The sequence below is a fragment of the Podarcis vaucheri genome, assembly GCF_965113315.1.
Source record: "Podarcis vaucheri genome assembly, chromosome: 6".
Lineage (NCBI taxonomy): Eukaryota > Metazoa > Chordata > Lepidosauria > Squamata > Lacertidae > Podarcis > Podarcis vaucheri.
This window is the reverse complement of record NC_138764.1, coordinates 32,494,101-32,521,943: the sequence shown is the minus strand read 5'-3', so window position 1 is coordinate 32,521,943 and position 27,843 is coordinate 32,494,101. Positions and strand designations below refer to the sequence as shown.

The 27,843-nt window shown below is 45.4% G+C and overlaps 1 protein-coding gene across 1 annotated transcript in view; it reads left to right on the top strand.

The window, feature by feature from the left end:
- Positions 1–722: 722 nt before the first annotated feature.
- The window catches only part of PLPPR5 (phospholipid phosphatase related 5), a 91,445-nt gene continuing 64,324 nt past the window's right edge, over positions 723–27,843 (top strand). The window contains exon 1 of the mRNA XM_082227986.1: positions 723–1,980. Coding sequence (XP_082084112.1) covers positions 1,717–1,980 — 264 coding nt within the window. The 5' untranslated portion in view covers positions 723–1,716. The remainder of the gene's footprint in view (positions 1,981–27,843) is intronic.

The following is a 27,843-nucleotide window of genomic DNA, read 5'->3' as shown; positions in this document are numbered from 1 at the left end:
TAGTCTACCTCACACAGAGCTGCACCCTTAAACTACAGTTCCCAATGATTCCTTGAGGGGAGAAATGTGCTTTAACAGCATACTGTGTATGCAAGAGAACTCTTGGGGTGCCTTTTGTTTATTCAGTATCCCAAAGTCAAGGAGGCACACAACGAGATTCTGGGTGGCTTCTCATCCAGGTACTGGCCAAACCTAGGAGATTTCTGGATTGTCACTATTTTCAGGTAGGATTGAATCATGTTTTGGCACGCCCACGTTGCACAATGACTGCTGACTGGGACGTTTTGTGCAGCAAATCCCCTTCTCCAAAAGACCGGGCTTTTTGCGTTAAGGAAAGTGAGGAGGGGATTGCGCTAGAAAGTGTGGGTGCTTTGATGGAACATCATCTAACCGCAGATCAATAGTGCTGCTGAAGCCAGAGCGATACTATAAATCAAGTTGTGGCTTTTCCCGTTGGGCAGCCCTTCTGTCGTTTGCACCAGTTTGCATAAGAAGCCTCTCAAGATGGTTGGATTCTGAGAAGCGTCTCTTGTGTTTCTAAGCAGCTAGTACGAGCTGAGAGCCAGCTGCAATGCCAGAGCTTGCAAGCAGCTAGTTCTCAAAGCAGGAGGAGGAGGAAGAGAAGGAGCTATATATATTATGTATATATAATATATTACACACATGGGAAGCTGATGCTTCGATTGACGAGCACGGGGGAGTTACTGCTTCCGCTTTTTTCTTTAAGGGGGAAAAAAGCCACACACAACCAAAAATCCTTAATAGGGGAGGAAAGACGCGAGCGAGAAGGAAGCGCCTTTTCAAAATCCACCCACCTCTCTCCCCACCCCCTCCAGCTCTCCGGCAGCCTTGGAAACGGCATTTGCGCTGCCTCCGCTGCTGCGTTCGGGCAGGGACCGGTTCAAAGCAAGGCAAGGGATTAAGCGCAGGGCGAGCTTTTCGCAGGCGCGGGGGCAGCCAGCGGAGAGGCGCCCGGGGGGCCGCATCCCCGCGGCGAAGGATGGAACTTTGAGCGCGCCGGGGGGCAAGGAATCCGTTCCCGGAGTGGAAAGGATCCCTCCGATCGTCTCCAAGGCTTGTTGGATCCAAGTCTCCAGTCTGAGGGATTTATTTAACTGGGTGTTTTTTTTGGAACGACTTACTGATATATTTTTTGCCCGCAGGCAAATCTGCAAAGAGGAGACTTCCGTGCGCCTGCGGGGGGCTGGGTCCACTACCCACTCTGATCTATACGGGACGCTGCGGGATTAAAGGACCGGCGACACCCCCCCACCAAATCCCCCCCAGTGGTCGCAGCGGAGGGCTGTGTGCGCGCGCGCCGCGACCCGCTTCCCCGGCGCGCAGTTGCTGCGCTCTCCTGCCTCGCTCGGAACGCCTTGGAGAGCCGCCGCGGACGGAGCGCGCTTAGGACCCCTCCCCAGCCCCTCCAGCGGCGCCTGGGGCTCCGCCTGCCGCGGGGGAAGCCCGTGCCGGTTGCCTCCATCACTCCCCCGGAGGGGCCTTGCCCCACGTGCGCGACCCTGCGCCCAGGACCGCGCCGCCTCCGCCCCTTGCCATCCATGCGCTCGGCCGTGCGCCCGGACGCCTTTGGTCCTGTTCCTCTTCCTGCTCCTGCCTGGGACTAAGGCGCCTCCTCCTTCTCCCGGTGGATGCCTCCGGGAAGCGGGCGGAGCGCGCAGCCGGGGAGGGGGGCTGCCGCTGCCGCCGCCGGAGTACATGCCAGTGCCCTCTCCTGCTCCTCCTCCACCTCCTGCTGCTGCTGCTCTTCTCACCAGAATGCTTTACTTCCAGATGGTGATCATGGCAGGGACTGTGATGCTGGCTTATTACTTCGAGTACACCGACACCTTCTCGGTCAACGTGCAGGGCTTCTTCTGCTACGAGAGCGCCTATCGCAAGCCTTACCCGGGCCCGGAGGAGAGCAGCGCGGTGCCCCCCGTGCTCCTCTACTCGCTGGCGGCGGGGGTGCCCGTGCTGGTGGTAAGCGTCGCTGTCGGCAAGCGAGGTCCCTCCCCTCTCCCTCTCCCACCCTCTGGGTCTGTCCCCCTTTTTCTGGCACACCCCACCCCCGGGAAATATATACAGTATAGGCTTTTCGCCTTTTAAGTTGCTCAACTTGTTGACAAGGTGTCAGGAGGGCACAGGGGTGCCAACTTGAGTAAAATTTGGGGTGGGGGAGGCAGGTAAGCCCCATTCCACATAATTGATCACATGATGGGGCACACCCACACCATTGGAATGCCAATGCCTATCAACTTTGGGGAGGCCCTCAAATATTTTATTGGGGGGCGGGAAGGCAAAGGGACCTCAGCCCCTAGGAGTTGGCACCTATGGGAAGGCACAAGGAGGAGGCAATAAATTGAGGGGGGGTGGAATCCACTGTCAGTGGGTCAGTTGTTTGGGGGTAAGAAATCCTCCTTCATGCTATGCCTTGTTAGTATTTTGAGTGCTGGAATATTATCCAACATTCTTGCACTTCTGTTCCTTTATTGGGATCAGATAGCGCAACCCCTTTTTTATGCTTGAGTCCAAATTTGTTCCCTGGTGCCTTTGAGCAATTGGGCCACCAGTTGGACTCTCTCATTTGGGGAGGGGGCTCTCCACTCTTCTCAGCCATTTTCTAAGGACAGCTAGTTGAGAGAGGGCCTTTGGGTTTTCAGAAAAGCTAGATTCAGTGCTAGTCTGTTTCGGAGAAGGAATAGTGCCTCCCCTGCCCCCATCCTTCTTTAAAAACCCAACCCTGACATGATTTTTGTTTGGCTCCATTCAAAGCATGTGTTAGTCACAGATCCGGTGGGTAGCATTCTGGAGGAGACCAGTTGCTGATAATAGCCACATGTTAATATTTCAGCCAACGGGGAAGAAAAAAAAAGACAAGCTTGGTTATTTCTGACAGTAGATCGCTATTTAAAATGGAGCAGGTGCTTCTTCTGATTTCTGCCTAGTACATTTAAGAGATATACGGTGTGGCACGTGGCATGATGTGCAAGTGAAATCCTAAAAACCTGCTACTTATATGTGGTTTTCTGTACATATCTTTTTTTAAAAATAGAAGTAATTACACACACACACACACACACACACACACACAGAGAGAGAGAGAGATATGTGGCTGTGTTGTAATGCAGTTCAGCTGGGTTCTCAGCTGGGGGCTGGGGAAGAATATCAGCAGCAAAGCAACAAAACATCTGCCTTTAAACGGCTCAGTGTACAAGTTGTAATGTCAGCTGACAAAAGCATTAGCATCATTTAATAATCCTTGACCATATTGAACAGATGAACAGAAAGGGGAGTGTGTGGCTGTTAGGGCTGGATTATATATAGACATGAACGCACACATGCGTGCGTACACACACACACACACACACACACAGAGAGAGAGAGAGAGAGAGAGAGAGATACTGCATAGAATTAGTCTTGTTCTTGAATCTGCTGATTTCCCCCTTGGTAGCAGTAAATATTAAGGCCATAAAGATTAATGGTAATATTTTGGAATTTGCAGTTTAATAAAGCAATGCTCTCCTAGGAAATTCTGAATGGAAAACTAAAACTCAGAGAGAATTTCCTTTCCATCACAGCAGGGCTTTGCTTAGGAGTCTCTTTAATTATAAATCAATCACACTTGCAACCCTGCGAGTCTTCAGAGTGATTTTAAACCTGAGAGCCAACTTATGCCCTAATCAAGAAATAATTGGAGCCAGGGCTGGCACAGGTTGCCTCCCACCTTGCAAATGTTAAGGCAGAGTGTTGGATAGAATGATATTGTGCTTTTCTCAGGCCAGGAAGAACTGGAAATGGGAAAACTTTTTGAGTACCCTTCCAAGAAAACACACACAAAAACTTAATGTTTTAAACTATGCAACTGCCTGTCCTCTTTTTAAAAGCTTCTTTGCTATTCAGTTTCAAAATATATATATACATATAACAAACAACCCCCATATACCTCCACACCCAAAAAACATTCCACGCATCTACACAGTAAATGATAACAACTGAACATTAAGCAGGGTTGTACTATAATTTTGTGTTGATTTTAGCAGCTAAGGGTCTTCGCTTCTTAATAGAGAGTGACATATTAAAGTTTGCTTGCATTATAGGATGGGTCAAAGAAGGGAAAGCATTTGACTGTAAAAATGTCACCTGCTGACACTGAAGTAAAAGAGACTTAAGGTTGCAATCCTGTGCACATTTACTTGGGAGCAAGCAACACTGAACTCTGTGGGACTTGCTTGAGTAAGCATGTTTTTATTGTGATGCAAGACAGTTCCTTACATGGGGTGCAGGGAGGTGGCAGGGCAGGGGAAAAGAGAGAGAGAATATTAGCCCATAATTCCCATAGGGTGCTGGGGTATTTTTAAAAATGCAATGTAAGCTGAAATCTACTTCCATCAGATACCCGAGATGTAATTAACAGCAGGTATGTGATAGACACCTCTGTTGCCGGTGTCAGCAAAAAACCTCAAAGGCATTGCATACTGAAGGTGTCATTTTCTTAATACATTTGGCCCCTTACAGGAACCCTTTAGCAAGTCCATGAGGGCAAAAGATTCTTGCATTGCAAGGGGTTGGACTAGATGACCCTCGTGGTCCCTTCCTACAATACTCTGATTCTGTGAATGTACAGTGCCTTTGCATTAAATGTATTGGAGCAATTAGGGACCCTATTCTTCTCTCCAAATAATTATTTTGTATCCATGTGAGTGCAGTATGGACCCAGCGGTATGTAGCGCGTATGTTATTTTGTTAGCTTGGCTTCATTAGGTGGGCAGGGGAATCTAGGTGTGTGAAGTTCCAAGAATGGAGAGGATCGTGATAAATCACAGTCAAGACCTCCATACATCTAAAACACTCTGACGTGGATCCTCAGTGATCCACACTGGACTTGTGGCTGTGTCTGTATCATCCCAACGTGATTTCGAAAGAAGGAAGTTCACAGCTGCTTTTGTGTGGCTGTGCGATTCTGGATTATTACCCCAGTCTACAGAATTTCACAAGCAGAGTCAGCGGTACCTACATGACTGCATCTCTGCATATTCACCTGTGGAAGAGGCGATTGCTTGATCGGTTGGAGCGGCACAAGTTTAGAAGGGGATGCTGGGTTCAAAACAGCCGAGAAACACTGCCTGTGCCCTGTCATTGATTGGTCCCATTGATTCTATAGTTGAGTTTGGCACCTTTAGAGCTTTCTGCACAGATCAGCCATTCCCGATACAGGAATGTCATATCGAAAGAGATGGCATGAAAGAAAGAGGACACATGGGGGAATAAACCTCCTTTTTAATTAGCTGCATCACATGACTCTGTCACTGCATCCAATACACATTGGCTGCCAGACTTGTTTCCCAAGATACAAGATATTAATTTTTAAGGAGATTTGCGGTCCAGTTAAATATTCATTACACACTTCTATCTGGCAAGACTGTTTAAAAAGTGGCCGTTAGATACATTTTCTCCTCCTTATTTATCTTTCCAAATGCCTTGTTGCAAGCAGGAAACAGCATTGTGTGGCCAGGCGGAGACCCCCCCCCCGACCCCAGGTGACACCCAGGTAGAATAATGACTTGCGACGCATGTTATGGGATTAAAACTGCCCACAACTTTATTAAACTTTCAGATGCAGGAAGACCTTGGCTTAGGCATTGGGTGTTTATCCCTCCCAGTTCCTAGTTAGGGATCTGGGGCACATCAGGGTTAATCTATCTATCTATCTATCTATCTATCTATCTATCTATCTATCTATCTATCTGGGGATTGGGCTGGCTCTGGAAGATGTATGTTTAAGCAGAGAGGCGCCCCCCCCATCTCGCTGCCACACAGGGGAGAGCACTGACAACTTTTCAGCGTATGACCAGTGACTCCCCTCAGCACAACCCCTTTAATGGGTAACCCTGGGATCGCCGCCACAGGGGGCCCGTGTATCACAGCTTCACACCCCCAGTGAAGATAGGCCAAAGGATTCCTCCCAAGGCCTGAAACCGCCAAAGTTGTGGCGTTTTGCTATGGGGATGGCGAAACCTGCAAATGCAGGGAAATTCATTCCCGGCCCTTTAACAGCAACCATTGTTAAGACCATAGCAGCACCCGCATGCCTGTAAATAAGATGTTAACCTGCAATAAAAGGCCTAAACTAAGGGAGGGTAGGGCAGGAGAAGCTCTGGAGCCGACTGAGGACTCCCAGGTAGGTGACACCCTCTATTGTTCTGAAAGGGTGGTTCCAACCCTTACCTGATCCATTCCCCTGGCTACGCCTCCCCAGCTGTGATTGGTTCATTGAGCTGAGGTTAGGCAGAAACCTCTAGGTTTGCAACTAGGGGAGGCAGTCCAGGATTGCTTTGCCGGAAGTCATGTTGGATCGGGGATGCCACACAAATAGCGCCCTCCATTTGATGGAGAATCGTCATTATGTATTCCTCAGCTATGTAAAACATATAGCAGAGAAATGGCTCTATCTGATTACTCTACCTATCCCCAGGTGTGCCGGGTTGGGACTCATCGAGGGGAGGCTTTTATGCATGCATGACATCACACATGCCACACCCTGCCCTCCATCAGGCCATGCCTTCTGGGACATGTAGACACCTGCTGGGATGCTCTGGCAGTCATGGGACGAGGGAGGGCGAAAATTGCCCTCCAAGCCTCCTGCCCAGTGCGTTGTCATTTGCCTAGGGCCAGCGGGGGATTAAAACTGGCACACACAATAGTTATCTCTCGCTTGGATTACTGCAATGTGCTTTACTTGGGGCTACCTTTGAAGGTGACCCAGAAACTACAACTAATCCAGAACGCGGCAGCCAGACTGGTGACTGGGAGCGGCCGCCGAGACCATATAACACCAGTCGGGAAAGATCTACATTGGTTCCCAGTACACTTCTGAGCACAATTCAAGGTGTTGGTGCTGACCTTTAAAGCCCTAAATGGCCTCAGTCCAGTATACCCAAAGGAGCGTCTCCACCCCCATCATTGTGCCTGGACACTGAGGTCCAGCTCCAAGGGCCTTCTGGCAGTTCCCTCATTGCAAGAAGTGAGGTTACAGGGAACCAGGCAGAGGGTCTTCTCGGTAGTGGCACCCGCCCTGTGGAACGCCCTCCCACCAGATGTCAAAGAGAAGAACAACTACCAGATGTTTAGAAGACATCTGAAGGCAGCCCTGTTTAGGGAAGCTTCTAATGTTTAACAGACCACTGTATTTTAATACTTTGTTGGAAGCTGCCCAGAGTGGCTGGGGAAACCCAGCCATATGGGCGGGGTATAAATATATATATATATTTAAATTATTATTATTATTACACAGAGAAACTCCCCTTCCCTCCACCAGCGCCTTCCCTTATACCCAAGTCATTTAGTACAGGCAGGAGTCCCTTCGTATTGCTTCTGCCCCCTCTGCCTTTAGAACCTCGGAAAACAGCTAATTCAAATAGTGTGATGATGGACTAGTGCAGCTGTTGTTGTAGTTTTACCCCACCCATCTGGCTGGGTTTCCCCAGCCACTCTGGGCAGCTTACAGCATATCTGATAACATAATTAAAACATCAAGCATTAAAAACCTCCCGAAACAGGGCTGCCTTCAAATATCTTCTAAAAGTTGTGTAATTCTTTTATCTCCTTGACATCTGAAGGGAGGGCATTCCACAGGGAGGGCGCCACTACCGAGAAGGCCCTCTGCCTGGTTCCCTGTAACTTCGCTTCTTGCAGTGAGGGAACCAGCAGACGACCCTTGGAGGAGGACCTTAGTGTCCGGGTTGAACGATGAGGGTGGAAATGTATAGAGAGATGTGCATTAGTAATCTTTACGAACTGCCCATGTGTCCTGAGTCATCATAGTGGCATACAACAATTGAAACTCAACCAAGTTTCACACTGAATGAAACGCTTGAAAAACAGCTTTTCCACCTGGGGTGAAAGGCACTTTTATCTGAGAAACTAAAGAGTTGTGCTTCAGTACACCACTACAGTGGGATGACTGCAGAGACCCTAGTAATTGAGAAACAACCATCTCCATATATTCATATGCTTAGTCTTTTTTGTGGTAATGCTAAATGTGACATAAATACATAGGCAAGCATGAGAAACAATTTGTATAGATATTAATCCCCCCCTCAATCTTGCTTAGTGTCATTGTTATGCTTGCATGTGAAGAAAAGTCAGTTTCCTCAGGTAATAATAATAATAATAATAATAATAATAATAATAATAATAATAATATATTATTTATATCCCGCCCGTCTGGCTGGGCTTCCCCAGCCACTCTGGGTGGCTTCCAACCAAATATTAAAATATAGTAATACATCAAACGTTAAAAGCTTCCCTAAACAGGGCTGCCTTCAGGTGTCTTCAGATTTGAGTACGAAGCCAGTTTTCTGCTACATACAAACTTGGGGAAGTGTTTGTTCGAACTTTAGTTCATTAAAACAAACCAGGATCAAACTATGGTTTGATATCCTGGTTTGTCAGCTAACTAAAACAACCAAAGTTCCTTGAGATCGTCATATGTAACGAAATACTACAGTTTAGTCAAAACGGAAAGTGGTAGCTTTCATTCTGTCATGTGAAAAGGAACTGGAGGGGCAGAATGGAAGTCTGAAGCTTGCTATGGCTCCTTCCTAATAATCTAACTATAGTTTCTCTAGGTAACCGTAGAGTAGTACTCAGCTAGATGTGCTAGCAGAATGGAATTTTCCCCTCCCTGCCACTTCCAAATCTGCTCCACAGGGCTGGGGAACCTTCATAATAGATTTTGGGGGTGCACAGGGTAGGGGGAAGAATGTGCTGCTTAAAGCTACAAACGATAGCTTAGATAAGGCACCCATGTGGTGCCTTCTGGGCGCCTCTGAACTCCCATCAGCCTCAGCCAGCATAGCCAGTGGCCAAGAATGTTGGGAGTTGTAATCCATCAACATCTGGAGGGCCCCACATGGGCTACCCCTGGTTTAGACAATCTTCCAAATCTTGTGTGTGTGAGACACATGAGCAGAGATAAATGAAAACCAAAAGAAAGAGTTGTATATTTGTTGAGTAACTGCTGAGAACGGCTGTTAGATTCCTCCTTGCTTGTACTTTTGTACGTGGGTAGCATCATCAAGACAGAGCTCTCAACCAATTTTAGGCATGGTGACAGGATGGAAGAGAGAGGCAGAGTATGTGAGCTTCAAACAATTCTACCATTTTTTGTGTGGATCAAAATCTGTACCCCAAATTGTGCCTCGAAGGCCACCAGAAGCCAATTTGGACTGCGGAATAAGTAGCTGAATATTCTCTTTCCTTTACTGATTGAAGTATTTAATATCTAGAGGTCATAGTCATGTTGAGATATTTTTAGTTTCTCTGTTATGTCCTGAAATCTATTTAAGAAAGAAAAGGAGAACTGTCTCGCTTGATTCTCCACTGTGTGTGCTTTTCTTTGTCAAAAACATGTGAATTGTTGTACAGAATTTTTTTATTCAGTTCTACTTACAACCTTTCCTACTATGCTTCCTGTTCCTTTAGTAGGACTGCTTGCCTTTTTTGAACTCTTGCCTTTGAAAGCTGGGAAATACACGTTAGCCTAATCTTTCACCTACAGTTGAAATGATGTGTATATGACTTTTCCAGGAGGACTGCAGTTAACCTACCAGATGTGCTATGAAAAGATGTGCCAATGGCCAACAACTTAGATGTCTTTGAAAGGCGGTTAGATAAATTCATGGAGGTCAAGGCATGATGGCTGTATGCTATCTCCAGGATCAGAAGCCTTTGAATCCCAATTTCTGGGGAGCAATAGCAGGAGAGGGCTATAGTCCTCCTGTCCTGCTTGTGTACTTCCCATAGGCTTCCCATCTGAGCAAGGGGATGCTGGACTAGAAAAGCCTTTCATTTGATGACTCCTTTTTTCTATTGTGCTTTATCCCTTCTGCTTTCAGTGTCAAACAAAGTTTTCTTCTATCACTTTATCACTATTTTATTAAAATGCAAAAAGAATATCTTGATAGCTTCTGTGGCACCCATTTGGGCATATGATTTTTGCGAAGTGTTGTGATGGTTTTGTTGCTTTTAATTTACCCTTGTAATTTGCTATTTGCCTGGATGTTCTGGCAAATGCAAACTGTGTGTCTTTCTGCTTCCCCTCACCTTTAAGAGGTACTGAGCCAGGGGTGGGGAACCGAATCTGGCTAGCAGACCAGATCCTGATCTCCTTATAGGGCAAGTTTGATATGTGGGTAGCCCTGCCAACAGTCAATCACTATTACATCACCATGACAACAGTTCAGCATCCTTCTTGCTCTGAACTCTGTTCCAGATAAGAGCGGCCAACTTAGGGGTGCTCTCAGAGTCCCCCAAACTCATCTTTCCTTCCCTGGCTCCTAGCATAGGAGAGTTGAGACTCTTCTCATCAACAAGCTCTCCTTGAGGTTAGCAGACAAATCCCCTTCTCACCTCCCTCAGTGCCTCTTCCAGTAAGGAATTTACTTCCTGGGTTTCTACATCAGGTTGCAACCCAGAAGGATTTCCCTGTCATCTCTGAGACTGAGACAGTGTTTCTCTGTTTATCTCTTCCTTCCAAATCTATGCTGCTCCTCTGGCTGCCTCCTTCCCACCTTCTCTCACTCTTCATAGTATGCAGAGGAGCAAAAGCACCCCTCACACAGCTGTGAGGTTCCATAGAGGCAAGGCTCAGTTATGTCAAGCCCCTGACAAGTCCCAGCTTTCAGCCAGCCTCTGACAGTTTTGGGGTTTTTTTTGCCCACATGGGTTTTGCAAAGTGCTTTGCAAGGTGTTGTGTTAAGCAGTTGTTCTGAATTCCCCAAGCTGCATGCACTTTCCCTTGCCATGGGAAGGAGGTGCTTGGAAAATGAATCTCTTCCCCCTCTCCAAATAAACACATTCAACAAGAGAAGGTTTTCTATTTGGATTGTGGCTGGCTGGCGCTGGTGCCGCAACACCACTCACAACAGTTGCAAGAAACAGTTGAGAGAGCTGACTCAGATACTCAGCAAACAAAAGGGGCTTCAACATTCTCAGGGCTCAACAAGAGTTTCATTGAGAAGGAGGGATCAATATTTTTAAAAAACCTTTTGTTAGAAACTCAGATTTATAAGCTAGGACCAAATGGATCCTTAAACCAAGGTTACAGTCACCAAAACGACATGTCTAGTTGTCATTTTGGGGCAAGACAGCTCTAAAGTCTTGTTTTTGAAATGATGGACTGACTGTGAGTGATTATCAGTTAAACATCTGGCTAGTTCAGATGCAACTTTGAGTTAAGGCTAAGAGCTTTGAAAACTTAAAGAAGAAAAGTCACTTGATCCAGGGACAGTCCACATATATACAGTGGTGCCCCGCAAGACGAATGCCTTGCAAGATGAAAAACTCGCTAGACGAAAGGGTTTTGCGGTTTTTGAGCTGCTTCGCAAGACGAATTTCCCTATGGGCTTGCTTCGCAAGATGAAAACGTCTTGCATATTTTGCAAGTTTGTTTCCTTTTTCTTAACACCGTTAATACAGTTGCAACTTGACTTCGAGGAGCAACTCATAGAACGCGGTGTGGTAGCCTTTTTTGAGGTTTTTGGCGATTTTTGAAGCTTTTCCAAAACTTTTCCGACACTGTGCTTCGCAAGACGAAAAATTCGCTAGACGAAAAAACTCGCAGAACGAATTAATTTCGTCTTGCGAGGCACCACTGTATTGGCTTCGTCCGACCTCTTTTCCTTAATGGTGACATGGACCATTCATAACACAGGGATATTCTTCACAACTGTGAGCAGGGCAGTCGGGGTGGGGTGTAAGTGAGGATAGGCTAAAACAATTAACTGTAATGTTGTTCGCTGCTCCTGCTCAGGCTGCATGGGAAAATGATTTTGGTTTCTGAAATTCATTCTGGCTGTGTGGATAAAATAGAACTGATAGAATTCTACAGGGTGTGGTATTAGTGTGTGAAAACAGCCAAGATCCAATGATGCCCAGGCATGCAGTTCCAGATGGTGCAGATGTCTGGCACCCAGGCATCTTTGCTTGGTCGCAAGTGGCCAAGAGCCAGATGTGAAATGTGGCTGGCTAATTTCGAACACTGTTCATTACATAAAGGTTATATGGCATATCAACTAATAAGCAGAAACACTATCCAATCAAATGTGATTTACTTATAAATGTGATATTATTATTATTTGTCAATAGTAAAAAATCCACATAATTCATTCGATAGGGTGTTTTGTTGTGGTTCCTAAATGTCTTGTTGCAGCTAAAATGTGGCTTTTCAAGGACAACTTTGAGTGGGGCTGCTGCTTTAGTCGATGGCAGCAAAAACAACATGTCTTGTGGCACTTTAAAGACTTAACAAATTTATTACGGCATAAGGTTCTGTAGAGACCAGAAAAAGTTTGTGCCATAATAAATTTGTTAGTCTTACAAATGTGCCATGGGGCACTTGGTTGTTTCAAGGACAGTAGCACAAACCTGAAAACTTGAGAAATATGTCAACTTCTCACATCTCGAGACTTTCTCCCCAAGGCACAGCAGTCAGAAATCACCTTTCTTGGCACTGTTATCATTTGTCCTGTCCTTGGTGGCACATGATTTTCTGGCTACCGCTGTGAACACGTTTTGTATCATTTGAACAGAAAGGAAGGAAATAAATTTTCTGCCCAAACAATTCAGTGCTCTTTAAGCGATCACCACCTATCTGTTAAAAATTGAGCTCAGAATCGTGAGCATTATGATTTGGATTTGGGGCTCACATTTTGGATTTAGCCTTTTGATGCCTTCTTTGAAGTTTATTGAGCTGTCATTTTTAGTACTTGGTAGCATTTCAGGACTGATGGGGGCACATCCTGGGGATGTGTAGATACAATGCCTGCTCCCTGTGAAGTAGGGATGGGGAACCTGTAGCCCTCCAGATGGTGGACTGCAACTCCCATCATTCCTCATCATTGGCTATGTTGGTTGGGGCTGATGGGAGTTGGTGTCCAACAGCAACTAGAGCTTTCTTGTCTCTGCTGGAAAAGATGCACAGTGTCTTACAAAGCACAATATATTGTGGGTTTCTTTCCCTTCCCACTTTCTGTCCTTCTTTCTGGAGTGAATTCTTGCTTCCTTTTCCTTTCAGCGATAACTATGATGTACATAGATAACTATGATGTACATACATGCACCACCAGTGTAGGTGGTGATTTGGTTTTCTTGTAATCCCAGACTGCAAAAACTCTTTAAACTATGTTTTTAATCTCTACATTGCAGTAGTGATATCAGCCATGGTTAGTGTTGAGAACATGAACCCTAAACCATGGATCATAGCAACCAGGGAAGGGAGGAATCTGTGAAGTGTGCAAACCATGGCTTTCAGCTTTGTACATGCACTGGTTCTTGGCTAATCACTTTCAACCATACATGAGTAACAATGAATGCTGCCTTTTGATGCAGATATACATTTCACATTGCTTGAAGTTGAGAGGATTCTGCACATCTACCCTTTTAGTCAACTTTCTCAATCCTGAACACGTTGCATGGAATGCTTTTTAAAAATTATATTTCAATAAGATGGAATGCCACATTTTGTGCTAGAAAAGCTTTATTTACAAGGATAGCGACTGAGAATCTTCATACCTCTAGAGTAGGTCTCATTGTTTCAATAGCACACAATAGTGTGTTGCCTGTTTCATGTAATGTAAAGGAAATGCACCGTGTATGAACAATGATTAGTTGTATGGGTGAAACAGTAATCACAGAGCATCCAGACTGAGCTTTCATGCTTTCCCTTATCACCCAATCCTGTGCGATGCAGGCAGTTTATGCCTTCAGCTGTGATTTGATGGGTGCGTTATTGAATGATGTACAGTAGAGGTGTGTGTCAATCATCCATTATTTTCATGCGTTGCAATCCTGCTGTTTTTGAGACATGTCAGATTCCATTTGGACTTAATATCATCACTAATGTGTTTAAGATCAGGATGCCAGTCATCATTATCTATGTCAAATGAGGGCACCATAGATGATAAGGAGATCGAGCGTGATCCTTTTTGTAGTCCATTTCTAAGGCAACTTAGATGGTGACATACTGATGTTGTGGGTGCATATGTCATTGCAAATGCTTAGGATAAAGCTATTAGTACGGGCTATGTAGAAATACGAGGGACACAGGTGGCCCTGTGGGTTAAACCACAGAGCCTAGGACTTGCCGATCAGAAGGTCGGTGGTTCGAATCCCCGCGATGGGGTGAGCTCCCATTGCTCGGTCCCAGCTCCTGCCAACCTAGCAGTTCGAAAGCACGTCAAAGTGCAAGTAGATAAATAGGTACCGCTCTGGCGGAAGGTAAACGGCGTTTGCCAGAAGCGGCTTAGTTATGCTGGCCACATGACCCGGAAGCTGTACACCGGCTCCCTCAGCCAATAAAGCGTGATGAGCGCCGCAACCCCAGAGTCGGTCATGACTAGACCTAATGGTCAGGGGTCCCTTTACCTTTACCTTATGTAGAAATACACAATCTATGCCCGTGGCAGGTGTCCCACACTGCCTTTCAACAGACCAGTAGCCAAATACAATACTTCCTTAGACCAGGGTTAAGGAGTCTCTGACCCACTGGTGCAATTCCAACCATCAAGGTCAGGGTAAAGAGGTGTATCTTCAACATGTCGTAAAAACTGTCTAGTGAAGGTGCCAGGCACACCTCTGTGGGGAGGGAATTCCTCACGTTAGGGGCCAACACAGAGAATGCCATCACCTCCGTCACCTTCTTAAGGCAGTGGAACTAACAAGAGGGCTTCCTCTGCTGATTTTCACACATGAAACTGTCTGTAGTGAAGAAGGTGGACTTTCAGATATTTGGGGCCTATGTCACTTAGGACTTTAAAAGCGCTCATGAGCCCCTTAATTGATCAGTCTCCAAGGAGACACATTCTAGCCTGGTAAAAACAAAATGAGGTGGGTGAGGGATGTAGCCTGGGGAGAAGTGTGTGGGCTGGGGAGAGTCAAGAGGGTGAGACAGAGAGCCTGGAGGGGGGCAGCACCTGCCTTTGGCCATCCCTGCTCTAGAAAGAGGAAGTATTGATGTCCTCAATATGCATTGTACGTAATACTGCCTATAACCTCACTGTATTCAATGATCGACCCAATCACAATGCAGATCAGATACTACTCAGGGGGTGTGAGTTCTTTCTTCTGCTAGACTAAAACTGTTTTGCTGTCCATTAAGCAGAGGCGGATCAAGAGATGAGGACTTACAAAAAGTCCTTGCATTGGAGAAATGTGTGCTATTAAGGTCCCTTACTTGGGAGGGATGTGCCATAAACATAACTTGTTGGTCTTTTGAGCATAGAGCTATGTCATATCCAGCCCCTTGTGGGAAGGTTAGCCCACCCACATTGTTTCTCTCTTCCCCCTTACTCCTCTCAGTCATCTACTTTTTTTAAGGAAATGGAGTTCAGAAGGTGTACTTGCTTGAAATTTACATGTTAATTGGGTTTTGGGCTCTCAGGTTAATTAGGTTTAACATCTGTTTCACACTGGGATTATTCCTGTGATTGACTGAGGAAGCGATGAGGGTTTTGAGGTCACCAGACAGGCCGTTGCATGTCTTGTCTCTTAACCCCCCCAACCACACACTTTGCTCATATAATTCCCTGGGCTTGGGAACAGGCTAACCTTTGACTCTGCATGTTTCAGCTGATGCTGTTTGTCACACAACTTTAGTGACCAACATCCAGCTGAAGTAGGATTTAGTCAACGTGTGTATCTTTCGTTTAATGTCTCCAAATGTAGTGTAGTAAATAACAATGAACAGCTGTGAAATACACTCAGAACTAAAACCCCAGTGAGTTCAATGGGACACTGTTTCAAGGAGAGGGGGTGGGGCGCAGATGCTTCAAATAGCACTTTTGTAAGGAGCTAAGTGGGGATGCTCACCAAACCCTTGACTATCCTCCCCTCTTCTCCTTTGTACCCCTAATGCTGAAGGTGTAAAGGAGCAGTGCTGGGTAAGAGACTGCTAAACAAACAAACAAACAAACAAACAAACAAACAAACAAACGGAAGTGTGTTTGCATCTGGATATGCAAGAGCTGATCTTGCTTTCCAAAGTCCTGCTAAACTTGTGCCATAGAAGGATGATGAAAGAAGGGACACTTCTCTGAAATATGCTTCTGAATACCAGTTGCTGGAAATCACCGGAGAGAAAAGTGCTATTCTGCCTGTGTCCTGCTTGCAGGCTTACCATAGGCATTTGGGTGGTTATGGTGAGAAGAGGATGCTGCAATAGATGAGCCCTTGGCCTGATTCAGCAGGCCCTTCTCTTCAAACCTTGAACTAATAGAAAATAATGTAGGAAAACAATTCATAACTGATGGTGCCAAAACAAATAATTAAAGCTTGTCTCAGTTTCAGAGTACATAGAACTCCTTCAGCCAGTATGCAGCGATTACCGTAGCTACTATTCTAAGGCCTCTGCCAAAAACCCCAGATTGGCTGTGGTTCCCTAGCACGTGTCAGGTAGGTGTTGGGAGGAGGGAAAGGACATGCATAGCCAAAGGGAGACATGTCTCCAAACTTGATTTTCTGATCTGCTGTTGACCTTGTTTGCCTTTGCAGAAAATGTATTCAAGCAGTGATAGTTTTCTCTCTCTCTCATGATGACTGTTTTATGCAGTAACACTGTAGACAGCAGCGGTTTCAAACTGTGTCCCAGGGAATCCTGTATTCCTTAGAGGTTTCTCAGAGTTTCCTCAATAGGCAGATAAATAATAGGGAGTGAGTTTCTCTTAAAATTTGCTTCCCCACCACGACTGATGCTCTCTCCTGTGCTGCCATAGGAGACTGTTAGCTGAGTCTAGGGGTCATTTTTGGTTCATGGAAAAGTGACAGAGAGGCCCAACAGGACTGGTGAACCATACTTCATCTCCCCAGCCTTCCAAGTTTCGCCCTGTAGGGAGATGAAAATGCCCTCTGGGGAACATTCATTCTCTGCCCCCACATCCTGTCTCTTCAGCTAGAAGAAACAGGAGAGGAAGCACCAATCACTAAGGATTCCTCCCCCCCCCACTACTTCAGAACATGTCAAGCAGCTCTGTGGCTGGAAGGCTGAGATCCACTTTTGAGGTGCAAGAACAAGCTACTGCTGAACTGGCTGGCTATGTTTCTTATGCCAGAACACTTTGTGGTGGAGATCAAGTTGCATCTTGAGGATTTCCTTCTGATGCCAGAGCCCCTCACACAGTCAGTTGTGCATATGACTTTGTGTACAGGCTTGTGAGGCCGCGTGGATGGTATGTTTTCTTCCACTCATGGCCCTTTGGCTCCGAGCTTAAATGATTTATCGTAGCATGAATTTTTTCAGGCAACAGCATATGAAAGTTTATGCCACAATAAACCAGCTACTCTCTGAGGTGCCATAGCACTTTAAGGCTTACTGTAAATAGAAGTGCTGCCTGATTCTGAATATTACAGACAAATCCTTTTGCCTTTTGCTAGGCTTTTAGTAATATTCTTATTTTTGAAAAAAAACAACACCATGTATGAGCATCATTTTGTGTGTGCATGTGTCCGTGTGTGCTTTCTGATTTGGCTCCTGTTAAAAACAGTCTTAAATACTCTGCAGTTTCGAGGCTGAAGAAGCAGACTGGATACGTGCTCACACCCGCGCAAGAGGCCAATGTGCTATTCTTTTTGCGGTACCTCATATAAAAGATACAAGCTCAGTAACTCAAGCAATTTGTCTACCTGTTTGTCTCTGAAGGGCCTCCTGACCCACTCATTTATCTCTGCAATTCCCAGTTGACATGAAAGGTTTTGCGCATGGTGTGAAAAGACCAATGTTCTGTTGCGCATACAGCCTTCATACTGTGGCTGTGGGTGACACGGCCCTAAAACTGTGCCTGTAATGAGGGTTTCTCATAGATGAGAGTCATATCCAGTCAGAGAGAATCTGCAGATCTGCAGTGATTATTGGGGGTCTGCGATTCAGCATTCCTTCCATTCTAAACCATTGAGTAATAGGGTTTTTGTCTGGAGTCCAAAGGAACAATCTGTCCTCTCCCCCCTGCTGGTTTCAGGAGGCACTGCCAGCCTTGGCGTTTTGAAAAAATGAGATTACCAACAGTTCTTTTAACTTTTCTCCCCCTCCACATAGTACATCTCTGAGGCTCGCTGGAGTCATGATGGCACTAAATAGGATGTGATTCACTCTAATCTATTGTCCCTGGGAAACTCGGAAATAAAATTCTGTACATTTCTTTAAGAAAAGCAATCGCTCATCTTCTCTAAATGAAACACTGAATGCAGGAATGCAGAAATAGCACTCCTATCCTGTATAGTCTTGTGCAACAGAGATTTGTAGCACTTAGCTCTGAAGAGGATAGGTTTCTCAGCTTGTCAGGGTTGGGGCAGTTTCCAGTTGGTACCCTTTGTACAGTTTGTACAATTTGTCATGGATGCTTTAGTTGAGATTCCTGCGCTGTAGGAGGTTTTTGGTCTAGGGTCTCTTCCAACTTTACAGTTCTATGACCATTGTATTAAGGAGAATATAGGATAATCTGCAACAAAGTCTAAGACAGAAACCTTTCACTGGAAATCCAGAACTTGTCTTCATTTTAATCTCTGTCTGTTCAGCAGTTGAGTTTTTCATTGGGCCATTTGCTCTTCCCAGTCAAATATCTTTTTAAGAGGGGAGACATAAAGGGATATGTTCCTTGGAAATGGAGTAGCACATGTGTATTATTTTTATGAAGTAGAATGATGGGTAAGCAAATGCCAAGGGAAAAAGAATGTAACGAGCTTCCATCTGTTCCACTTGGCATATAGCTTTGCGGATTTTAATGGTAATTTTGCCTGTTTAAGGGGAGCTGATAGATGTTCCATTCCGTTCACAGAGACATGCACTTTATAGGGATCTTTTCTTCCTAGGTTTTGCCTACGCTAGGAAGACAGGCTGAAATCTTCAGCCTTCCTCCTGTGCATTTAATTCCACCAAACAATGTCAATACTAATGCTGAATAAGGCAACGATAACTCTCTTAATGCCATCTTCAGAATGCTGGCTTGGGTCCTAAGTTCCTCTGAGTCAAACTCTGCTCAGGAGATGTTCCTACTAGTGGAATAGGGATACGGCAATTGCGTGGCGAGTTCCCACCCCCCTCCCCCATGGAAATAATGACACATGACACAATTATTAAGGTTAATGGGCAAAATAAGGCCACAACTTTATTGGTTACAGGTGATGAGCGGTATTGGCTTAGGCATTGGTCCTAACCGACGATATATGACTTTAGCCCGTCCGCTTGAAGTCCAGGAAGGGTTAACCACCAGTAGGGGGAGTCCTGCTGATGCACATCAACTAGGAACTCCCCTGGGGTCACCTATTAGGGGTTTGCCTTAGGCCCTCACCTCCCCAGGCTTCAGACAGAGCCACGCCCCCCTGGAATCCTTTATCGGACTACCCTTCAATATGCGGGGCAGGTGATGCCCCACATATACCTACCCTCTTCCATCTACAGAACAATGTTGTTGTTGTTGTTTAGTCGTTTAGTCGTGTCCGACTCTTCGTGACCCCATGGACCAGAGCACGCCAGGCACTTCTGTCCTCCACTGCCTCCCGCAGTTTGATCAAACTCATGCTAGTAGCTTCAAGAACACCATCCAACCATCTCATTCTCTGTCGCCGCTTCTCCTTGTGCCCTCCATCTTTCCCAACATCAGGGTCTTTTCCAGTGAGTCTTCTCTTCTCATGAGGTGGCCAAAGTATTGGAGCCTCAGTTTCACGATCTGTCCTTCCAGTGAGCACTCAGGGCTGATTTCCTTCAGAATGGAGAGGTTTGATCTTCTTGCAGTCCATGGGACTCTCAAGAGTCTCCTCCAGCACCATAATTCAAAAGCATCAATTCTTCGGCGATCAGCCTTCTTTATGGTCCAGCTCTCACTTCCATACATCACTACTGGGAAAACCATGGTTTTTACTATACGGACCTTTGTTGGCAAGGTGATGTCTCTGCTTTTTAAGATGTTGTCTAGGTTTGCCATCGCCTTTCTCCCAAGGAGCAGGCGTCTTTTAATTTCGTGACTGCTGTCACCATCTGCACTGATCATGGAGCCCAAGAAAGTAAAATCTCTCACTGCCTCCATTTCTTCCCCTTCTATTTGCCAGGAGGTGATGGGCCCAGTGGCCCATCTTGGGTGCCCTGCTCGGCATAGTTCATAGCTTCTCTGAGTTCTTCAAGCCCCTTCGCCACGGCAAGGCAGTGATCCATGAAGGGGTACAGAACAATACCAATGCCTAATCGCCAATACCAAGAAAGTTGTGACAATTTGCTATGAGGTAGGCGAAAACCAAGTGGCTGCTGCCAATTTGCCAAGTGGAAAAAGTTCCTACCAGGCCCCTCAACGGTGACCAACCAAGGTCCATGGCAAGATCAAGGAACAAAAACCTTATAGGGCGGGAGGGTAGGGAAAACCAGAACAGCTGGCAGGTGGCAAACAGGGAGATCCCCAGCTGTGTTCTGCCTTAAATAGGGCAGGTCACGCCCTCAGAGCCAGCCGATTGGCTGGCCAGGGGGTGACATGGCAGGGAATCCCCCCAATTGTGTGGGGGCTGGGCTCCAGCCGCCGCATGCATGATGGGGCCGTGAAGCCCACAACCCCACCTCCTCTGTAGGGCAGAAGTGGCTTTATGGACAGTTGCTCCTACAGCACCCCTGTGCCACCCCAAAATGGTTTAACTGTTTGTTTGCTTTTTTAAAAAACAAACAGATTGGTAACATGAGGCCTGGGATGTTAATACTAAGTTAGGGTTGCCATACGTCTGGAATTTCTTGGACCTAACCGGTAATCAGCCGTCGGAAATAGTGTCCGGGTGGAAATTGCTTTAATGTCTTGGAAAATCTGTATGTATGCCATGTCGGCAGTGTCGTTTGCAGAAGAAGCTTAACAACTTTGGTCAAAACTAAAATATGGCAACCCTATACTAAGTGCACTGAAATTTCAAAAGCAGCAAATAAGTAATCTGCAAAATCTGTATGGATGCCAAAGCTGTATTAAAAATCAACTAACAATTGACCAAGGAGAACCTGATTGTATCTTCAAAAAGGGAGAAGGTGCCTTGAAGGAAATGTCACACAATGCATTTCCAGGAAGCCAGGAATTTTATGCCACCCTAATAGTTCCATCGGACACGGGTGGCGCTGTGGGCTAAAGCCTCAGCGCCTAGGGCTTGCCGATCGAAAGGTTGGCGGTTCGAATCCCCGCGGCGGGGTGCGCTCCCGCTGCTCGGTCCCAGCGCCTGCCAACCTAGCAGTTCGAAAGCACCCCCGGGGGCAAGTAGATAAATAGGTACCGCTTACCAGCGGGAAGGTAAACGGCGTTCCGTGTGCGGCTCTGGCTCGCCAGAGCAGCGTTGTCACGCTGGCCACGTGACCCGGAAGTGTCTCCGGACAGCGCTGGCCCCCGGCCAATAGATGTGAGATGGGCGCACAAACCCCAGAGTCTGGCAAGACTGGCCCGTTCGGGCAGGGGTACCTTTACCTTTACCTTTAATAGTTCCATCAGCTTCCTTCATGGAGAAAGAAAGAAAGAAAAAATCAAAAATTGAACTACTACGGCAATGGAAGCATAGTGCTGTTTTGTGTGTAGCATGACACCTCCAAGAACTTATTTTAAAATATAGCCCTTTGTTGTCATTGTCGAACATTGTCTATAAAGCACTTTTGCCTGTCAGCATTATTATACTAAGCATTAACTCTACACATTGTTATGTGTTGGTTCAAAAGAAAAACACTAAAAATAACATGGTTGTTAAATCACATGGAAGGAAGAAACACCCTCTTCCCCGTTTTCAAAAAATGAGTTGCAAAAGGCAGGTTTACAAGCATATTATGCAAAAACTTTGCAGAGACATTTTTGGAAATAATTCACATTGACGTTTAGGTGGCCATCTAGAGGCAAGTCTGTTGACAGTTCGATGAAATAGAAGCACGGGAAGAGATAAATGATCAAAGGCAGCAGTCAGAAGTGTCAGAGTAGATGTCACCTAAGATGGTTATTATATAATATACGAGGAACCTACAACAAAATGTTGCTGGCAATGGTGCTCTCACCTCCTAATTGCTCAGGGTGCCTGCCAGCCATGCTCTCCTCCAGCCTTCCATTCCACACCCAAACTTCTCTGTTTTGCTTTTCTGATAGCCAACCTCCCATGCAGCAGTGGTTGGCAAGGTAGGGTGCCCCTCTGCTTACCTGAGCTCCCATCACGGTTGTTGCTGTGACATACCAGAAGGGTGAGAAGGAGGCAAAGTTGGTGTGGTGCAATTGCATTGGCAGGAGAGCTGGATTGACTCCATCACATTTGCATCTTGCTGCTGCCTCACCCCTCCTACTTGCCCTCCCAGTATGCCGTAGGGCAAACATTGATAGGTGGTCAGGTGAGCAGTTTTGCCATGTCAACCACTAAGTATTTCCACGACTATTTCCTCAATGGGCTATTTTTTTGGGAGTTTTTGCTCCCTTGGATATTCTGTCAAAAGTTTTTTTTTGTTTTGTATTCCTGAACACTTAGTGGTTCCCCCAAGCATGCAGATACTCCAGTCTTGTTTCTCAGTGGCTCTGTTTTGGCTATATAGTGGTATCTCGTGTTACATATGCTTCAGGTTACAGAGTCCACTAACCCAGAAATAGTATCTCGGGTTAAGAACTTTGCTTCAGGATGAGAACAGAAATTGTGCTCCGGCGGTGCGGCAGCAGCAGGAGGCCCCATTAGCTAAAGTGGTGCTTCAGGTTAAAAACAGTTTCAGGTTAAGAACGGACCTCTGGAATGAATTAAGTACTTAACCTGAGGTACCACTGTAATCCTGTTGGCACTAGTTACCCGCACTCATTATTCAAAAAAAGTGACCAAACATTTGTATAGCGCTTTTAGGTGTTCAAATCGCTCCACATTCATTATCTATTTGTAAAGATTACAACAACATTGTAAGTCAACCCTGCATTATCATCTTCCACACTGAGGGGGGAAACAAACAGCTTGCCAAAGGCTACTGTCGGGAGGAGGTCAGCAATAAAACACCCAGTGTCAGGGATGTTAACTCTTTATTCAAAGATGCCCAAACAGTGCAGGCCTAGCGATCACATCATCTCTTCCCTGTAGGTATTGCCCCAATGAGGCAGTTGTGAAGACTGAAGGTCGGTGCCTTCCACTGCTCTCTTGAGGCTCCTCCCCCAGTTCCTTCCCCAGCTTCTTTGTTTTGTCTCTCTTTGTCCCCCCCCCCATTCCTCTCCATGTTCTGGGAGACCAGGGGGAAGGGGAGCTGGTCGCAACAGGAAGGGGAGACTCCCTGGCTTCTTCAGCAACCTGCTTCATCTCTGCCTCTTGGTCCCACTCCTCTCCAGCCTCTGCTTCTGCCACTGATTCTGAACTGCTCTCTGCCACTGCCTCCTTCTGCTCGCTAAACCCTGTTGCCTCTTCAGCTTCCTCTACCTCCTCCTCCCAGTCTGCTCCCTCTTCTCCCTCTGAACACTCAGCGTCCGTCCTCCACCAATCTCTGGGCTCTGAGCCTTCCTCCCTTGGGGGTTCCCCAGTTGATGCTTCCTCTGAATCCAGCCAGTCCATGACAGCTACTTACTGACTGTATGGCCCATGTGAGATGTTCAAGAGGCTTTACTGAAATATCAACAATAAACCAAACATCTGATCCTTTCATTATATATATATATATGCAGATATCATGTTTTAATAGTTGATGTTTCACTAAGATGCATCCACACTCCCTATTTTTTTTTTTTAAATTTCCAATAGTGGAGCATTTGTGGCTTCCAGTTATAGCTGTTGGTATAATGGTTGCAGTGAAGCAACCATTTTAAAATTGCTGTTAGATTTGAATTTCAAAGGAAGTTAGCATTGAATATCCATCTGGCATATATTTGTTCTATTCTGCATTGTGCAAACACCTGACCATAGGCTGTTGAGTCTCCAAAATTTCACATCTGATTGCTGCAATATCATGCTTGGATTCATTTCTTACTCACCTATTAGGGGTTTTCATGCCCACTGCTACAGGATGGCTTTAAATTCATAGGGCTGAGTAGGGAAGGGAGCATGGAACAAGAGTGTCCTGGGAGAATATTGGAGATGCTGTACCTTAAGCGATGTAATCACGCATGGATGGCCTGAAGATCTTAATGTGCTTTATTGCTGCTTGTTTGCACAAGAGGCAGAGGTTTAGGAAAGGACAGATTGTTGTTGTTCTAGGTTCACATCTTTTTTGCCATTTGATGAGTGAAGGCATTCTTGTGTATGTATCAATGGAAAGGTGAGATATTTATTCATAAACGGCCTCCACAGAAGTACATAATTTTGTTTTGCCTTTATAATAATAATAAATTTTATTTATACCCCGCCCTCCCCAGCCGAAGCCGGGCTCAGGGCGGCTAACAACAATAAAACAGTGCAAAAGTACAACACAACAACACTCTAAAACCATTCATTATAAAATTAATTTACCTGGGCAAACGACACAGAGCCAGGTATGAGCATTCGGTGCTGTTCATCTGAGAATGTGCTTATATAAAGCTAAAAAAATCCACCCCTTTGTTCTTTTAAAAAGTACCCAAGTGCAAAGGCTGAGCATCCTCTTCAACAATGGTCACCCGAAAGAAGAGGCTTGCTATGTATCACAGCAATTCCTACAACCTCCGGTCCTAGTTTGCATTTCGGCTGCCAGTTGATTACCAATAGCTGTTTAATCCACTTCAACAAGGTAGACACCTAGAATTGCTGTGGATTCAATTCAAGTTTCGTACAACAGTAATTGCATTAACAAGCAAACACTTCTTCTAATAGCACATAAATATAGTCTAAGGTAAGCAATAGTGGTGCTTAACCATTTCTTACAAAATCTAGATCCTAAGGTTTCAGTAGTTCTAAATAGGAGAGCATTTTTCTAAGTTTCCAGCTCTTGTAAGATATCACCACTCAAGTGATGAAAACAGGCCGGTATGTTCAAACTTCTGAGTGTATACATTTCTGAGAATCTTATCATGTGAAGATAGTAAGTCACTACTCCATAAATTAGGGTCACAATTGAAACTACCTTACTGTTTCTTATCATTCCCACAACTTGAACATATACAAAGGGAGTTTATTAATTAAATTACTGACCCTAAAAATTCCTCAACAGCACATATAATTCTTCTGAATAAGACAAATTCTAAATTTATTTTTGACAAGTTTGACAATAGTGCATTTTTTGGCTGTTCTTATGACATCACTATATTCCGCTTATCATGTCCAAACATTCCTTCACCCCAAATTTATTGTTCATTGATTGATAAAGCATAACTTTAAGTACCATTGTGAACTTGAATGATAGATTGAGCATCCCTTAAGCTTCATATAAACCTTTACACTCCAGCAGTAGGGAGGAAGTCAATGTAGGGTTAAGCAGATTGCTCCATCAGCACAACCATATCTCTTTTCCTGGTGGAACAATTTGTCCCTCCTCTCCCCACATGCTGTTCTGGGATTCTCTTGACCTACATGGGGGAAATGGGAGGAGGAGAGAGGGAAAGCCCCATTGCTCTAGTGGAAGTACTTGCGTGGGCTTCTGCTGCTGGAACCAAAAAACTAAATCTTAGTTTTATTCTCTAGCATTCTTCCTCCATATATTAAACCATTCTGGCTTGTGAACGAAGTTGATAGAATTCATTATGAGCTTGCTTTGAGTCTATGTCCTTCCTTAGTATAATTATTGCTTTCACTTAATTACCTCTTAACATTTTTAATTATTTCTCAGGACCCGTTCCCATTTTGCAATGGCTTGCTTTTTTTCAATATCTTCTGCTCCTTATTTGGAGAAGTCATTCTTAGCAATTCCAGCAGAGCTAAAGGAGATGCACTGCTGTCAGAGGCCTGGTATATAGGTGGTGTGGTTGACTTAACAGTGCTGTGTGACTGGATATGTAACAGCACAGTATGTGTGTTGCACATGCAAGCTTCTGAACATGCACTCTATTCTTTGTCAGGAGCTCGTCCTGCACTCGAGTAGCAGAGACACATGCCCGACTGGCATGTTCTCTCCCTCCTGGTTGATCATTCGGGAGCTTCAAAAGCTGTCTTCAGCCTGAACATCACAGCGACCGATGCCAACCGACATCGGCACACAGAGTTTGTGCAGTTTGCATAACAGACCTCAGCAACTCAGCATTTTGGCTAATCTACTTTATTTACATAAAAACACACACAGAGCACTGCAACATGGCTCCCTCTCTCTCTCTCTCTCGCATCAGACAGCAAAGAGAAAAAAAGAACAAAGGACAATAGTCCCACTTCATGGAACACAGTAACACAAACATCCTGTCTCCATCACTTCCCACTCTGTGGAGTCAAAACATACACTGTCATGTGATAGTCAAAAATCCCATGACCGCAAACATGGAGCAGGAATTCTAACATCCTTCCCCCTTTTTAATGTGAAGTGGGACATGTGAGTGTAGGGATGTGCTGAAGTATGCTCTTTAGCATGCAGCATGTTCACCAGAAATGGACTTGGATTCTGAGTTGCCCTTCTGTGAATGGAAAGAACTCTGATCCAGTAGAATCTAATAGTGGTAGAAAGGTAGGCAAAGAGATTTCCACCAATTGTCCCTGAAGCCCCCAGTGCCATCTCACACACTTTTCTGGAGTATCCTCCAACCCCCAGAGCATCATTTTGTTGGTTGGTACAGAGGACTATAGGAGGAAGTGATGAAAACCGGCTCCTTTTGCTAGCAGGGATATCTCATGAGATTGCTCTCTTTTGGCCCAAATTTACATTTCATATCTTCTGTAGAGTGTGTTACATGTGTTGGTTTGGCTTGAAGATGGAAATTCCTCCTGAATGAATGCATGAAATCATGATGAATAATTTCCAAGGCTTTTAATTTAGCTTTCTAATAATGAATCAGTAATTATTTTTTTTAAAATAAAAATAAAATTATGAATCATCTTAAAAGGTAGCCTCTTTTGTTTTGGTGTGCTTGCAGTTATTTCTGAAGTTCATGCAAATCTGCATACCAGGTCTTTTTTCAGGGGGAACTCATAGGAACTCAGTTCTGGCACCTCTCTGCTGGGTTTCAGCCCCTCTCAGATGGGTGTCATTGCCATTCTAGGAGAATGAGGGAGGTGTTCACATTGAGTTCCGGCACCTGTTTTTTCTAGGGAAATATCACTGCTGCGTACCATTAGGCTAATAGTTCACATCTGAAACCAGAGGAGGGGTGGCTAACCTGCAAGTTGGATACATTCCACCAAGAGGCTTGGAGTGGACCACAGAATGAGAGTGAATGGGATGGGGAAGGGAAGAAAGATAGAGAGCAGGCAGAAGAGGAGAAAGAGGGAGCTGTCAACCCATCTGCTGTATTCCACTTGGTGTGTCAGTCCTCCCTCTCTCGTGCATGTGTCTTTGTGTATGTTTGTCTGCACATGCTTGAAAGAGCGGCCAACCCACAATGTAAAACCCACAAAGCAGAGACTTGACAACCATATGTCAGGAGTGCTCTGATGGTGTTTCCTGCTTGGCAGGGGGTTGGACTCGATGGCCCTTGTGGTCTCTTCCAACTCTATGATTCTGTGATTCTGTGATTAAATTTGGGCCAAAAGAGAGCCATCTGATTTAGCACATTGCATTTTACTTGTACTCATAGGATCGAGGCCATGGTGTGTGGTGATGCGTCAAATTTTTCTTCCAATTTCTTAACGCTCATGCATTCCCAGGATTGGCAATCTAGGCTTGAAGAGAAAACCTCTTTCATGGGGAATGAAAGGGCATACTCAGACGATGTATAAAATATTAGAACAAAAAAGCTTTTAGCTCCGCTGTGTCACAAAACATGCCACTCTATACCGCAGATTGTTTTTCAAAAGGCTGGG